The sequence below is a fragment of the Falco punctatus genome (genome assembly GCF_963210335.1).
Source record: "Falco punctatus genome assembly, chromosome: 2".
NCBI lineage: Eukaryota > Metazoa > Chordata > Aves > Falconiformes > Falconidae > Falco > Falco punctatus.
This window is the reverse complement of record NC_137581.1, coordinates 115,126,900-115,144,683: the sequence shown is the minus strand read 5'-3', so window position 1 is coordinate 115,144,683 and position 17,784 is coordinate 115,126,900. Positions and strand designations below refer to the sequence as shown.

At 35.6% G+C, this 17,784-nt stretch overlaps 1 protein-coding gene across 5 annotated transcripts in view; it reads left to right on the top strand.

Annotated features, from left to right (window-relative positions):
* EPHA6 (EPH receptor A6) overlaps positions 1-17,784 on the top strand; it is a 564,169-nt gene that overhangs the window by 317,263 nt on the left and 229,122 nt on the right. For all 5 annotated transcript variants that reach the window (XM_080374572.1, XM_080374573.1, XM_080374576.1 and 2 more), the window contains one exon: positions 4,078-4,413. In XM_080374572.1, coding sequence (XP_080230698.1) covers positions 4,078-4,413 — 336 coding nt within the window. The remainder of the gene's footprint in view (positions 1-4,077; positions 4,414-17,784) is intronic.

The window sequence follows — 17,784 nt, the reverse complement described above, 5'->3', positions numbered from 1 at the left end:
AATATACTTGTTTTCTTTAAAAATCAATGTAAGGAAATCCCTGAGAGCTTTGCACACAGAAGTCTGCAGAAGGGTTATTACTGCCAAGTTTTTCCAATGTGTCAAATAATCTTTGTATAATTTATAAATGATAACAAAGCAATCAGGCCACATTCATAAAAGCCCAGTGACACATAATTTAACTGAATCTGAGGATTAGAATTAATTGTCTCTCTTTGTTCCAAGTTCTAAATCTTAGTAAATGATTCACTGCATGTCATTACAGCTTAATATTTGCATGAAATCGCAGTTTAACTGGCATAATTTAACAGCAATTAAAAAGCTATTTAATCGTTGTGCAAATTGGCATGAGGGGCCTTGAGTATGAAGTGTGTCTGAGGTTTTTTTCCGTATTTGCAGGCGGACAGTCACATACTTTCAGAAACCTCTTAACATAATTGATAATATTTTCCCTGTTCATTGAAATATGAATGTACAATAATTCATGTTATCTCTTACAGTTAACTCCCAAATCATGAATATAAGGACCTTCACTCTCTAGTACAAATAAAATACACTTTCTTTAAAAAAATATTTTTTACTTACTGTGTTGGTTCTTCTACTGATGCCATCTACATATAGTACAACAAAAATCTGATAGAAATTTAGAATTGGCAAAGCCAGACAAAGCTCTCCTGTTGCCCTGATTCAGATTGATTCCTGTTTTGGCCCACCAAAGTTGATGAAGTAACAAAAAAACTCAGCTGTGAGGACCCATTGTCTTGATAGCTATAGTTTATGTAAGATTAAATTTAAGCCAGTTTTGAAACATTGGTTCCAATCCTTCTAGCAATTACACACATGCTTAGTTTTAAGTGCATGAGTATTACCAATTATTTCAAGGGGATTACTGATCCGCTTAGTTATGCACATACGTAAGTGCAATTAAAGCTCATCCTCCATATTTCTAAAGCTCCTCATTGGTTTTAACAGTGGGAATTTGTTAAGACCAGTCATTATTCAATTCTCACAGCATGTTTTTAGAGGAAACATAATTATTCATGTATTCTGCATGTAAATAATAACTGATGCTGACATAATCTGTGGTAGTTTGAGTTTATTTTGATCTCAGGACTGTTCTCCAGAGTAACTAGAACCATCAGCCTCCCAGTAATTTTATGGGAACTTTTGGGATTTGTAAATCTGAGACACTCTAAGGCTGTAGGGGCTTTTGGACCACATCAGTATTTTCAAGGCTGTACCTGCCTCTGTTTTCCATACTGTTGGAAAATGATATAACATAAATAGCCTTTGTTAACTAGTTGCATTTATAAATACTTACTACAGTATTTCAAATGCTTCAGTGTTAGACTTAGCACAAGGTCACAGTCAAAGAGCAGGAAGGAAATACTCAAAATATTCTCTGTAACCATAAAAATTGCAAATTACAAATACAATTTTCATCTGACAGGTTCCAGAAATATCGATCTTCAGTACAAATAAGACACATACTGTTCAGCTAAATGATTCCTTGATACACTGCAAAATAACTGGTCTTTACAGTCCAGGGCTTTTTGGCTGCTATGAACTCTGCACAGATAGATGTAAAAATAAATACACATACAAAATATTTTCTACTTTCTTGTCCACTAAAAAAATCCAAAGCAATATAAAACTCTCAAAGATTTCAATTATCAAATGCTTGAAAACTGGCAGCTAACTCATCATTTACTTCAGGCCAAAAAATCATTTTAATGACAGCACAGTCTCCATTATTTAAAGTTACGAATGGATACCAGAAAGAAAAAAAGCAGCTCAAATGTTCAACTACAGTTCACAGAATTCCTTAATTATTTTTTTGTTTGTCCATGTTATCCCTCCCACACCATAGAAAGTTTTTTTCCCTTTACAAGCATTCCAGCTTTTATACTCACATTTATGCCACATAAGTAAACAAACAGCATGAGTTAAAAATCACAAATATCAGTGAACAGTGACTTTCTTTCTGCAACTATTATTGCGTCTTTCCTTCATGGAAGTTAATATTCATTCTTGCTGCTATGTGTACGTACAACTGTATCTTTGCTACTACATAGTTTATTAGTAAAATGTAAGATAATGTTTTCCATTTAAACATCTATACTTTTAGTATTCCATTTATACTTTAAAGTATAGTCCATTTTAATATTCAGGGTCATCTTCAACAATTAATAACAGTTTTGTTTTGTTTGTTTGTTGGGGTTTTTTTGCCAAAATTTGAGAACCTGATTTGTGTGTCAAATGTCAGGAGGAGCTTTTATATTTTGTTTTCCTCCCTAATGCAAAGATCTGACCATTTATTTATCTGACATCCTTTGGGCACAAGGTCTTGTCCTCATGCTACCAGTTGTAGAACTGGAATTTGCAAGTGTTGATCAATATTTTTTTTCTTTGTTTAGTTCCTTTTTCATTGTCTTAAAAGTTTTATAAAGGACATTATGGTATTTTAATTATCTAAGTCTCTCACATTTACTGTGCCACTCAATTTGTTGAGTAAAATACACTCTGGATGAGAATTGGCTGATGTCATTTGCAAATGTTTCACATAGTCTTTCAGCCGGCTTAAGAGGCCCTGAAGTAGTGAAAAGCTCACTCAAAGTTTGAACAGCATCTCAGTCAAAACTTTACACTTAAGTCTTGCAGGCAGGTTGTATAAATCATGGAAAGCTGCAAAGCAAGCTGAAAATTTTCAAAGTTCTGCTAACCATTGGCGAGGCAATCCACATGCACTGTCATTTTATGTTGAGAGCTTGGAATATAATGCTTGTTTAACTCAATCAGCTCAAAAAAACCCAGAGTTTGCCAGTGAAGTTTACCACAGTCATCTTACATATGTGAAAACCTGGAGTATAAAGCCTTGCATTTTACCACATCTGTGTCTCTTACATAATTTGTATAGGCATATTTTGGGACTCTACAGAAATTGGTTTTGAAAACCATGTGTCTGTAAGTTCTTGGTTGAAATATGTTAAGTGGAAGAAAAAGAATATAATAAGAAATTGACATAAGATTATTCAGACTTCATTTAACAATTTCTGCCTTTCCTTCACCCCTTCATTCATTGCTATCTGAAAAATCATCAGATGGTAAAGTTCTTCCATCAGGCTGTGCAAGCTGATACGTAAAGCCTCAGGTGATTTACGTATGATCCTACACAGTAAGTCAGCAGAACAGCTTCAAACTTGTTGGACATAACTTGACTAGTGTGGGAGCTATGGGAAATGGGTCACAGTACACAGTTTTACCACCTGCTTGCTAGCTGAGAGCTTTCCTGTACTCTGCCTGCTGCAACTATCTTTGCATTCCTCCTCAGAGTCTTCATGAATTATTTTTTCTCCTGCTTTGCAGCCACCCTGTTAGACCTTTAGCTTGCAAGGTTGATGTCTTCACTGTTATACTGATGCTGATGAGGTGCCAGGTGGGAAAGAAAAAAAAACAACTTGTAAACTGTCTCTTGTGCCTAATAGTCTTGGCTTGTTGCCACCTAATGCTACTAATGAACAGCAGCAAAGAAATTCCCAGGGAAAAGCCGTGAAGGATAGAAAAAATATCTGGCATTGCAGGACTAGTACAAACAATTTTACTTCTTGTAGTTTTTCCAAAGCTGGTATTTATTATTCAATTTGACTCTTATAAAACATCAAAGATTATAAGTATCAGAAAAGCCTACATTACAAGACATAAAATAAGGAAATAAATTTTGTGGTTAAACTCTACCCCAGTATCCCACAAGATCAAGACATTTAGTGCAAATTTGTGTTATCAAGTCTAGCTTTGACATTCGCAAGTCATTTTCATGTTGCCTTAAATTATTTCTGCATTAATTCTAATTTATTTAGATTATTCAGCTTTCTATGATCCCATGCATTTATTATTCCTGCTTAATTTTCAAAGATTGTATTTAGATAATTTTTAAATTTTACATTAAATTGAAACATAATTCTTTTAGCATCTTTTTGCAAATAATTGTCTTAAGATTAATGTATTTTTTTCATGATTTCTTTTTTTCTCCAAAATAGACAACTGTCACTTAACAGGCTTTCCCCTCCTTCTCTGCAGGGCCGCCTTCTGCTCCAAGGAATGTCATTTTTAACATTAACGAAACAGCTCTTATGTTGGAATGGAGCCCCCCGAGTGATACCGGAGGAAGAAAAGATCTCACTTACAGTGTCATCTGTAAGAAATGTGGGTCGGATGCCAGCCAGTGTGAGATTTGTGGGGGAGGTATCCGTTTCATCCCCAGGCACACAGGTCTCATCAACTCCTCGGTGACAGTGCTTGACTTTGTGGCACACGTGAACTACACCTTTGAAATAGAAGCCACAAATGGGGTCTCAGAGCTGAGTTTCTCTCCCAAGCAGTTCACAGCTATCACGGTTACCACAGACCAAGATGGTAAGTCCCTGCACTGTGTGTCTGTTACTGTGCCCCTGTCATCTACGCACTTGTTAGGGAGATCGTTTTGTTTCTTGGAAGTCTGGATCAGCAAGTTAGGATGTTTTGCAGATTGTTAAATGTTTTTAAGTGCTTTTGGTGAGGACTTTCAGCTTCTGTCAGCTTCTGCTGATGAGGGCATTAAACGCTTTTGGCAGCTGGCCCTTGACCCCATTACAAAGGGCACAAAAATGTACCTTCCTGTTTAAAATGAACTGCGAGCTTTAACTACCCGAGACTAACTGTATCAGTGGTTCATCAGAACTGGAGATGGCGCTGATGCTTTTCCAAGTCTTTCCTTACAATTTTACTTTTGAAAGAGTAAAACACCATAGGTTATCCATTACAATTTCACAATTCAAAAGTTAAATGAATGTGCACTTACTTCCTTTAGTATCCATGTTTCATAGTAGTACTACATCATGCTTCACTGTAAGGTATTTCAACATTTGAGTGAGCCATTTCCTTAGGTGAGGTATCCTGACAGACGGTTTTGTTCCTTTAATTGTCCACTTTGCATTATTGTTTTTGAGCTTTTTCTTCCCCCCATTTCAGTTCAAATTCATGTCCAAGGTCAACCTTTATGAGAAACATGGGAAACTAAGAGCTCTATATTTTTGTTCATTTCTGCAACTTTTTTCCTTTTCCATCTTTAGAAATACTTACTATGCCAGAAAACAGCATCATAGGTTACCAACAAAGCAATCTGTATAGCAGTGTTATCTTCTGCCTTGTATTACTGTAGATGAGAAGGTTATTTCAAAATTATCCCTTGCTGACATTTGTTCCAGAAATGTTTTTCACCTACTGTGCAGTGACATTGCAACTGTAGCTGAAGTGTTTAATGTAGAACAGGAACCAAACTGGCGCAAGTACCGTTTTGAGTAGAAGACCTTTGATAATATGAGAGTATTTAGTACAAGTGCTAATGTTCAGGAGGATCCTGTTATGTTCCACTTGTAGGAAGGCCCTGGGTTCTTTCACTGATCAGTCTAGCAAAAAGCTGCTTACCTGTGTATCTGGGACAAGTAGTTTTGTTGATGAGTAAGTAATGACTTGTTTGCCTTTGGGCATACAAAAATTAACAGCTTGCTGTGATGATGATGATAATGGCAGTGATGGTAATACTAATAATATTCATGAAAATGGATTAGAAAAAACATGAAAACTACTCGCTCACCATTCATGTGATGATGGTAACAGAAGAGCTAATTATATAAGATGCCTAATGATACATGCCTTGCACTGAGAATTGCCTTAAGCTCTTAGGCTATGTATCATGTTACGAACCTGTATCTCTCTTTTCCTTTCTCATTAATGGAAGACAACACCATGCCCGGAACTACCCCTCGGTGTACTTATTTTTAGATGTTTTGTTGCGTGTTACTAAATGCAAGTCACCAAGTGTGCACAGGTGGAGGTCACCAGAGATACAGTTTGTTTTCAAACTGGCTAACAGCTGTGTGAACACAGCTTGTGGTGTGTATTTAAGTGGTGGGTTTTTAAAAAATAATGTCTTTTGCTGTTGTCTGTTCCTGGTTTAAGGATATAGATTTTCACTGCAGTTTACTCAAAGCAGTGCAAGGACCAATGTTTTGATAATTTGTGACACACTGACAGTAAACTCTAGAGTGTAGACTGCTTGCGTTCTCAATACTAATTCTTACATTACTAAAAGTGTTGTTGGAAGGGCTTCAGGGAATTTAAGACCAGATTTCCGGAATATCTGTCATTTTATTTGGATATAAAAAGACAGCTTTGCAGGAGAAAGCATTGTAATAAATGAAATGGAGGCATCTATAAAATGTAGTTATAAAGATAAAACCATTTTTGTAAGCTTTACAAACTGTGTAGTTTTATAAAATCATAAGCAGGGTAACTATATATTTAGAGGTAAAAAAAGATAATGTCATACAAAATATGGCAGAAAATTAATGAAGTTTTTGTTGATGGAAATTGTTGAGAGGACAATAAATACTTTTTGTGAGTCACTTTTAGTCATAAATAAGAAGTGATACAGAGAAAGCTAGGATATCTAACCTTAGAAAAGAAAGCTGTAGAACAAAAGCTTCAGAACATTGCAGAGATTTTATTAATGTTTGTAAATCACATTGTTCTCAGATAAAAGGGATGGTGACCTTTTTTATTTTTATTGCTAGCCAGCTATTAGTAAACCATTTGTAGTTTTGCTTTTGCCGTATTTTCCAAAAATACTAAATAATTGCCTTTATATTGCTTTTTTTTTTTTTTATATCTACATGACCAAACGGAACACTCACTGTTACAATATTTCCTTATAATATTAATTATACTGAAATGGACAGTAATTTTGCATGGTGTTTGAGGTTTCTGCATATGCTCATATAAAAAAAGGATTCAAAGACATCAAATCAAAAATATCCTAATGTGTACAAGGACTGCATTACTTGAAGTCCAGACATATTGGTTTAGAACAATTTTCTCTTTTGATGTTTATCTAATATGAAAGATCTAGCTCTATAATAAGTTATACCTACAAAACATACTTATCCCATGTTCATACTGGCTTTTTATATGTAATCTTTTCATACATACCCTTTTAATGTTTTTGGTATACACACTGCATGAAGTGCTAGACCTCTATAAATAAATTGTCCTTTCGTTTTTTAAGAATATAGAACAATATCTTCAGCTGTTGTAAATTCAGACCATTCTGTTAGCCACAATAATTTAGAGTAGCTGAGGAGCTAGCATTTTATATTCTTTGAGTATATTGGATTTACTTCCCTCTAGTGGCTCTTTCTTTTTGATGGTTTATGTGAAATTAACAGATTCTTCTTTAAACATGCAAAATTCTTAACTTGTTCTTCAATGTTTTTTCTCTCGTTTGGAGAAATTATTGCTGTTCGCATTTTGCTGAATAAAGTAATGCAAAGAGTACCGTGGGCATCCACAGAAAGTGAATTGTATTCTACCACAGCTAGTGAGTACAGTAGTGTGAGAGCACCGAAGAGGAAGAATATTTGCTGACAGAAGTGAACTAATTCAAAAGTGATTAGGGCTCATCTTTATGCACAGAGCTCTAGCATCACTAGTATTAAAATCTTAACTGCCTCCTCACTGCAATCACCAGCATTAACAAGATTAAGTATACTGCTCAGCTATAATGACAAGAAGCTCAACGACAAGAAGCAGACAAAAGGAAAGCAACACTCTGAAAAGGCTTTGCGAAATGCAGCCCCTAAACCTCGCTGAGATTTGATGACTAAACCATTACCATACCTTAATAAATACTAGGGAAAAAATATTAAGTCATATAAAACGAACTTGGTGGTTTTCATGACTTTTTTCATTACTAATTCTGTACAGGTATTCATAAATTCAATATCCACGTTTTTGGTTTTTCCCGTCAGGCTTCATAAGGAAACAAAGTTTCTGTAGTGACATTGTCTGTCAGGCACCATAAGGAACTGTAAACCCATTAGCCATTTTCTTGATAAAAGAGAAAAAAATTTCACAGATCTTATGTTCTCTCAGAATTGTGAAAAATGACCACTTAGAGTCACCAAGCTGTTGACTGGGTCTGCAAGTTGTAAAGCAAGGTTCAGCTATGTAAGGCTTACTTACTGGACTAGAGATACCAGCTGACTGACCACTTAACCTGTCTTTTGGCTAGTCAGTAAAAAAAGAATATATATAGTTCCTGTATGATTACAGCACATGCTGTGTCTTTGTCCAGAAAGTGTGGCAAACAGGGATGGGGTAGGGATGTGTTAGGAACCACAGATGTTGCAGATGGAGTGATGAGGAAAGTAAGCTATATGCTACTCTTGTGTAGCTTTGTTTCAAAATGTTTTGAGATACCAAATATTGCCTACTTTAAATTCAGATAAATGGACAGATAAATGCGAGATTCTGCTCAGAAAAGCACTTAAGCCAAGTCCCTGTTCAAGGAAGAACATTAGCACATATTAAGTGCTTTCCCAAATCACTGCTGAAGTAAACAACTGAAAGCTAAAACATGTTTTCAAGAAAAAGCCTCATCAAAACATGTTTAACAATACTGTTGTTCAGAAAAGTGCCTGGATCCCTTTTCTTTATGGGTGCAAGAAAGTTTTATACAGCAGTAAATATGCTGAGTATGAAGTAATTGTACCCAATCGACTTTAAATCATTGTGTGAAGAAGCAGAGAATTATATTCTGAATTGTGATTTATGTTTCTCTTATGACTAATGGAAGGAAAAGACACCTCACTATATAACTTTCTTAGCATGCCTTGGAGTCTGCATTGCTTAAAGAAAATTCAGAAGTACTTGAGGTTTTTCATGCATAATTCAGCAAATAATGAATAATTAAGCAAAACAGAACTTAAAACAATAGTTCCTATTTCCAAGTAACAGTCCACATACACATTCACTCACTTCACATGTATGTGTTGTATTCCTTGAGAACAGAGAGGGTTTTAATGTTACACTACGTAGAGTGGGAGTAAAGTCATGAGACATACCCTGAGTATGTGATTATACAGAGTGGCCTGCTCCATTGCAGTCCACCATTTCATCTGCATCACTGTAGAGCAGCACTCCGTAGCTGTAGAGCAGCACTCCGTAGCTGTAGCATTTCTTTGACTGAATAGTTTCCCCATTGTCCGGTCTGCATCTTCACTGCATCGTGTCCCCCCATGCTGGCAGCCCCCAGCTCACCTGCAAGTCCCCCCTAGGATCACACTCCAGCTATGGGATGCTTCGCAGGCGTTGTTCCATTCGTGGGCTCCTTCCGCATGTCTTTGCTGCATTGGTGGAAAGTTTACACTGGAGAAATACCTCTTCTGCCATTGCATCCCAGAAATCTCATTTCCTCCCTCAGTTCTGCAGTTTGTGAGTGACTCTAGTCACTCACAGACCAGACATCAAAGACCTGCTACCAGTGGACAAAGTTTGAGGTTTGAGAGATGTCACCCTGTGTGGGCACGCACCCTGTCACTGTATTAAAGACCTGTCTAGTTCCGCTGCATCCATCTAGTGTTGGCAGCCTGTGGCAAGCTGAAGTTTTCAGGCAGATTCTGAAACTGCAAATCTAGCAGGATTTCGTTGTCTAATATATTTATTTTATGTGAGCCACTGGCAGATATATCCTGGATGATAAGATATTTCCTAATCTGATTGTAAAATCTTGCCAGTGTCTGAAAGGGATTGCCTTTCATCTAATTCCTTTTTCCAAGTTATTTTCCAAATTCCAATTCACTGTTCCTAGTACAGGTGGCTCCTGATATTTGTAACCCAGTTTGGATGATGTGTAGCAACAGCAACCTCTTACCACTTTCTTAGAGCTGTGGGAACTGAGAAATGCGTAGAAAGGTTTCAGTGTGTCTTCCAGGGATAAACATGAATGCAATGCCATGAATTAATGGCATGTACAGCATTATAGTCACAATGGGGATTGTGTAAGTTGTTAAGAGCCTCACCCGACAGTTTGAAAAGCATCTCAGTGGCAGGACAGTTTATCAGGATTAGTCCTTCTGACTGACGACAGTAGAGCTTCAGGATGCTCACTGGGGTGGCAGGGATGTTCCCTGTTCGCCTATCCTAAGTTGTTGCCCACAGTAACATCTGACTTTCACCCTAATCAAAAGTCAGCTTTGCTTTTCTTTTCCCTAAATCTCAGATCTCTACAGATGTGATTGTCCTTTGTAACTTTAACGTCAAGAAAGCTTCTGTTTTCATAATGATGTGATGAAGCCCTTTGAACCATCTTCCCAGCTGCTTATGTTAATGGTTTATAAATCTAAAGGAGCAGCTATTTCTAGTTACTAATTATTGAAATGGCATAGTGGGTCACATAAAAGCCTGCTATGAAACATTCACAAAGCAACCTCCATCAGACATTGCCACATCAGAGCTCAAGCCACGTGAAGAAAGATGATGAAATTTTCGTAGATGACAGTAAATGAGAAATTTATGGCAATTGTTTACCTAACACCTACAGCTGTGTTGATAGTTCTACCAAACCCTGTGCTGTCATGGGAGCAGTGCAGAACAGTGCTCTGGGTGCTAATTTATGTGAAAAATTTGAAAAGAAACATTAACTTGTTGGTTACTGGCTAGGGACTGTCTGTTTGTGCCCATACTGAATGTGACACGAAGACAGGAAGAGGGATTACTAAACAAAAAAAAAGTTTGAGATGTGTGCTCCCTTTTAAAATCCGCTTCTGAACAATATATTTAAATGATACATTTAAAAAAGGTATTCAGCATCCTGCAATGAATATTCAGGCCAGTCTGTTGAACTATATGAATGTATATGTGTATATATGCCAGTGTGTGTATATAAATCAGAGCATTTACAGCTGCAAAGAAAACCACAAGACAAAAATGCTAAATTTCAATTCTCAGACTTGTTCAACTAATGTTCTGTTGAACACTCTTCAGGTCTGCCAAAATTCAGAGTTTTGAGGCAAGGTCTTTGTGCAGCGTAGTTGTTACCCATAGATTTTCATCTGCTGGTCATCTCTGTACATTTAGACTACTTTTTGATCATGTTTATTTACACGTATGCTTGATTACAACACGGTAATCCTAGGTGAAAAAATGGGGTTTAAAACAATGTTGATTTATATCCCAAAGATTTTTTAAATAGTTAGAATTTTTCTTTAGCAAATATGTTCTTTTTCTGCCGGCAGTTACTGATGATCAGCCATTTCTTTACTGCGGTGAAAGTCAACCTGATTCCATTTGCTTTCTTTTCTCATTCACCAGTATCATCCATTAAGCTAGTCAGATTATGCATGGCTTTAAGATATGTTTCTTTAAGTTACGCAAGATGAGGAGAACAAAATGAAATTCTAGTTTGAAGGAGGAGGGGAAAGAGGTTAATCAATACTGTAAAGTATTTTTCCCATAATATACTTAGCAGTGTGGTCTTTCAGCTTTTATAATAGTTTCTTTCATTGCATAGCACACTTATAACCATTGGCAATTTGTCTGTGACATGCATTTTCAGCAAGTTTCTGATTTAAGCTGTAGTCACTAAAATACAATGTCCAAATGCTGCAACAATTGTGTATTTAATAATAATAGGGTAGGGGTTTTTTTCAATATGTAAAAGGGGCTTTTGTGGAGAAAAATGTAAAATAATTGTTACAAATAAATTGGTAGGCATACAGCACTGAGATAAGACATATGCCATTATTTTGTTTGTTCCTGGTGTGGTCAGTAGCTGTGAAGGGCATTCAACATGATTAAGACCCCTAAGAATGAGTTGTTTATTCATCAGCTTTGGTAATTTTAAACAGCAATGTTGAATAAGCTTATTGGTGCTATCTACACACCACTCAGCTTAGAGTCCTGTTAGGATAATCAAGCATATTTTAATTAGCTGGGACTTTCTCACAATGAATGATATATAGTTAGAATTATCATTATTGAGTATTCTGGTTAGGGTAGGGTACAAGATATTTCAGATATAAACTGGTGACCTAAGTAATTAGAAACCTTTGCCACAATTACAAAATTCTTCAGAGTTACATTAGGAACCTTCTCTTTTCAAAACTTACCTAAACATTTCTAAAAGCTATTTCATTTGAAAAAAAAAAAAAAACAAAAACAACAAAACAACCGCAATGCTGGTGTTCCCAGTATATGGCAAGTGAAATGAAGACTTCTGTTGCATTCTTGCCAAGAAGAGTGGTTTTGTTTGGGGTAGTAACAGAAGACATTCATCATGGCTAGTCAATCTGAAACAAATTGTGTTTGTAGATGTCATGACTTTCACGCAAACCTTTAGGGAGCATGTTCAAAATGAAGGACATGGTAAATTACAAGCCAATTCTGCTGATGTTTGCTGTGCGGTCTTTAAAGCAATTATGTTGGTAGCAGGTTGCTCCGATTCATTTGCTTCTTAAAATGTAGTTTCTTCATTACACTCAACAACCCTTCTCCTTCCACTTCTGTGACTCTTCCATATGCATTTGCCTTAGGCTCACAGTTTGGAAATAGTTTTCATTTATATACAATAATGGTATTGTTATGCACATTGGAATAAGGTTGAGAGCAGACTCAAAATTACATAGTTTCCTAAGCTTCAGAAGTCCATTTATTTTCAGTTCTGTTAGATTCAAGATATTTCTAATAATACACTTTCACCTTTTTCTGCCAAGACTAACAGTGAGGGACATCTGTTTACTATCTTCATATCTGTGTTACATATTTAAATGTTTTCCCACTGTGGTAAAATTTATACGGGGTCTCCAATGAACAAATAGTAATGATTGCTCCTCTCAAAAGTTCAGAGTAGCCAGGATATGCACTCAATATTATTTTAGAAATGCATGTTGCCTTTAACAACCCCTATCACAAGTGAGCCTTCTTAATCTAGTCCGAATCCTAGTCTGACAGATTAGGCAGGGGATGACAACCAGCGTCAAGACTGGCCAGTGTATTGGTTGGCCAGAAGCAAAAGAAGAAAAAAAAGGCACTCTACTTCTGCTAAATATTATTTCCTCTAGCTTGAAGTCTGTAATTTCAATTGAGAAGTGATTTTTTGCACATTAAATCTGCATATTTTTTCTTTATTTCTCCTCATTTAAGACTTTACTTTAAACCTTCACTTAATTAAGCAGGGATATTATTAGATATTCAAGACATGGCTACAAGTTCTAAAGTGGACTTTTTCAATAAAACCATTTTAGATCAGTTTCATACTTTGTTGACCTTCTGGAGTGACTGCAACTAATTCTGTGTAGGACTAACTATTCAGAATATTTTGTCTTGGTTGTTTTCACTTTGCTGAAGTGACATGGAAGTTGGCAAACACTGCACCAGATAAAAGCACTTGATTTTGCTGCCTGCATGTAGAGTCATGATAGCCAAAAGGAGAAGGAAGGTGATGCACAGAACTATTACAAGGAAAACATGTGTGAAAGGAAGAGGCATTTGAATAAAAAAAATTATAATACACAAAATAAGCTTAAAAAAATAGATTTAATAGTTTTTTAAAAAGCATGTATTCAGCAAATTAGACCAATTTGATCACTGTATATTTTTTTCTTGGAATAACAATGTCATCTTGTACACTAAACTACTATTTGAAAACCGAAATTTTAAAGCAAGTATTTCCAAGAAATCTCTATGTGCAAGATTAGATCTAATGTCCCAAAGCTGTTTCACTGGAAGTCAGTTACAGATGACCCCTTGGCAAGGGAGGCCTGGCTCAGCTGATGTTTCCTGAACTCTCCTGTTGTCTCCTCTACTCTTGCTTAACTCTTTTGCCTTCATCCACAGTACTTGGATAACTAGTCACAACTTTTCTGCTGAATTTAATGGCAAACTCTATGATTTGCTGTAGTGTTAATTAAATCCCATTCTTCATTGAATTAATTTACATTTGCAAGAATTTTCTTTGTGCTTATTCTGTCTGAATATAAAGTAATATTTCTAAATTTGTGTTTTCCATATCATCTTAAATAATACATGCAGCACTTTCGAAATCATGTACTTGATCTATAATTGTATTGAAGTATTTGGAGATTAATGTGTATTATCTAAGTGACTCATAAATTCCAACTTATTATGCATAGCAAACAGCTGATGTACGATCCTGTAAGTCACTGACAAGTTGTTCAACCAGTTTCCAATATTGTATTTTACACTTTAGAAACAAATGATCATTTTATTTTATTAACTCAAAGCTGTCTGGAAAACAAATGGTCTCGATCCAATGTCTAGTTCATATATACATAATATTAAACTCCAAACTCCATTTTTCAAAATTAGACTGTTCTAAAATTATCTAACAATTCTTTTTATCCTGTAATTGAAGATCAATGAGGGCAAAAAAAAATATTTTTTTCAAGCTAGGGTAATGGAATAATGAGGTTCTGGAAATTCAGTCCATAGTTCAAGGTTGATAGGCTATGGTCTATCAAAAATAAAGGCAAATAAGTGTCTGCCTTCTTCCCTCAGTTTGTACATTTTTCTGTCAAGCTAGAAGTATCATGTACTAATTAGACACAAGGTGGCTTTTTTATGTCTTGTTTCCATATATTCATAGATATGATTTATTCTAATAAAGGGAAAGTATTTTAACTGATATTTAGCATTGCTCTATGCCCATTTACAGAAAATAATGATTTCAGTTTATAAATGCAACTCTGGCTAGAATATGAAACCTTTGGACAGAGGAAATAGAGAAAGGCACATTTTTCTGATGTAGTGTTAAATACTATTTCTCTTCTAAAATGCTTACTTGTATTTGGAAATGAATTTTGTATGGTCAAAGAAATAAGTTGACAACATGGAAGTCTGAAGTCTATACCCTTTAAGCGAACGTGTGACTGTGGAGCTGTATTAATTTAGTTCCCTGGTCTATATTATTTTGGTGCTGACAAATTAGAAGAGCACAGTTTTATCTGCATTTGTCTCCCTGATCTTCTCTGAAACAATCAGGTTCAGTGGTACCAGTTTCAATGGTAACTTTTGTTACATGCAGCATGGTGAAATACTGAAAAAGCGATTAATCTCAGATCAACAAAGGGATGTTTGCGAGATCTTTGAACCTAAATTTCACTGTGAATGGTTTCTTATGTTGCATCCCATAGGAGCTGATGTAAAAGGATGTTGTATCCAAATATCTCCACACTTGACCCATACAGATTGTGTACCCCATAGAGCCACCTGCATCAAACACACTGCTAAGGCGTTGGACACGATGCTGTGATGGTTTTACATCCCGTTCCAAAGTATGCACGAGTGCAGTTTTCTGCAGGTTCAGGGACATACTGCAGGATATCTTGATCTGTTTTCCAATTATGCAATATCACATTTGCCTCATTACCTTCCCTTTTAAAATCTTTGCTTTTCCATTATAAGCATTAACCTGTGACATGACTGGTTTGTAAAGATGGCCTGACACTTCTAGGTAGTTACCCAAGGTATTAGCTGCAGTGCTGGTGAACAGTTCCAAAAGGCAGGCTACTGCATGAAAAATCAGTTCAGATCTTGGTTTTCCTTATTCATATATACAGTAGCATTCTCGATAAACTTTCTAGATAACCTTTGCGTTTGCATAAACATAATAAATCTAAACCCCTTTAAGCAGCAATGTGAGTAAAATATTCTGATTTTTTCCCATTTTTCTATTTTAAGGTGATAGTTGTATTGTGAGACATTAAAAATATGGCTTTCTCATGCAGTTTTAGGGAGAGTAAAACTAACACCTTCAAAAATAATGAGTGGGTGGAATATGTGTCATTTTTCATGAGCAAGTCACTATTATTCAGTCTCAGTTGACAGAGGATTAAAATTAATTAAAATCTCAATCTGAATTTTCTTATAAATTTAATATAATTTAAAGAATAAAAATGCATAATATTTAACATATATAGTTTTATTTCTCTATGCATATTTATTATAAAAAGTGCCTTTCAATATATATATAATAGCGTAAAAATAATGATTTGCCAGTGATTCATTAGCCTAGCTAATACTAAATACATGTTAATGTCTTTCACTTTGCTATAAGAAAACATCATTTTACTTTGTTGATTTAATAGTTTTGTAATATTTTCATATTTACCAGCTTGATACATGAGCTACATTTCTATGTAACACTAAAAGGACATTTTCATTGAAACTCTCCAAAACTTTTGAAAAGTTCATTGACGAGATTTCCTTGCTCTCCATCGCAAAGTTCATCACACTCCATTCCTTGCTCAATATTATTTTATGTTTAAACTGTTTTCCCACCTTTCTCTTTTGCAGTGACAGGTAAACATTTTAAGTACCTGATACATGTACAATCTATTTCCTGAGTGGAATATTGTGAATTAAGTAGCAACATGATGAACATTTACAAGCTGTATTAAATGAAGACCTTAACTACAGGAAGCTGGGTACCTCCTAAGCAGTTACCACTACACACTGTGTGTGCTCCACCGAGTGAGAGAGTACACACAGAGAGTAAGGGAAGTGTGTGCATGTTTTCTACAGGACTAACAGGTTTTCCAGGGAACTTCGGTCCCATTAAGCATCTCAGTGAAAGGAAAGCACTGAGAGCTCCAGTTCACCGGAGCATCTTCCAAAATACTGTGCCATCACTGAGGTGCTTAATGGCTTATTTTACAAACTGGGCTGTTAATCCTTTCTTAATCAATAAAATTCACTTGAAGTGAATTTCAGATGGATGTGAGGTCACATATTATCTCATACACTCATAGAAGTATGGAGTAACTGTGAAAGTAAATGATTTAAACACGTGTGCTCTTTGAGTGCTTCTAATCTCTTGATACAAGGTGAAACTGTGAGCTTTACACTCTCAACCTTATTACTGGGTGGCCAGTGCTCTGACCAGATTTTTCTGTTTCCTAAAGCATTAAATAAATAGATTTTCAGGTTTTGTTCTTTTTCTGCTCAGAATTCCTGCTTACCTATTGAGTTTGGATACCTTTACAATGATTAAAGATAAAAAGACATAATAAGGGTAAATGTTATTACAGTATACTCTGGACTTTAAAGCACAAAAAGATTGTTTTTCTGAGTTAAAGCAATATGAGATAATCTTTGTAAGAATTGCAATATTTGCAACAGGAAAAAAGAATAGCAGAGGTTTGTTGGCAGTAATACAAATACTCCAGATTTTAATAAAAGAGAGTGGTTTACTTTTGACGACTTTCACAACCATTTTTATGGCAAATAATGTATTCATTTCTTGAAAAAATTATTTTTATGTAGCTATAAAACATCAAATATGAAATTCATACACCCAAGTTGCAACTGAAACCTTCATTTAAAAAAATAAGGTTCCAAATTAAATCTCTGGAAAGTTTTTCATGAAACCTTAATTCAGGATCATGTTTTATGTTTTACTATGCAGTCTAACGGCCTACACATTTTTGGTCCAGTCTCCATGATAACAAACTAATGTTATTCCACATCATCCTCATCTGCCAGTGTGTGCATTGTCCCTTTATCCTTTATTTAGCCCAATTTCTCAAAGCTTTGCCTTCATGTGCCACATACTCTGTTGTAACTTTTCTGCTGTATTCATATGCTGTAGAATTTGGTTGCTTTTACGCACACTGCAAACATTGTCAGTGATCCCTGAAGGCAAGTAGATGGAATTGCTCACGTTTTAGAAGATAAGGAATAAGTCTATGCATGTAAAGCCCTGTAGGGTGTATTTGTCCATGAGGTAAGCACGGCTCACGGCTCCCTCGGGATGCAGGTACCAAACTTTTTGGACTTGGGAGAATTTAGAGCTTTCTGTATGTTTCACTGGCAGTTAAGCATACTCATCATTTGTACACACACAGAGGAAAAAAAAAAAAAAAAAAGAGAAAAATGTTCACTACTACCTCA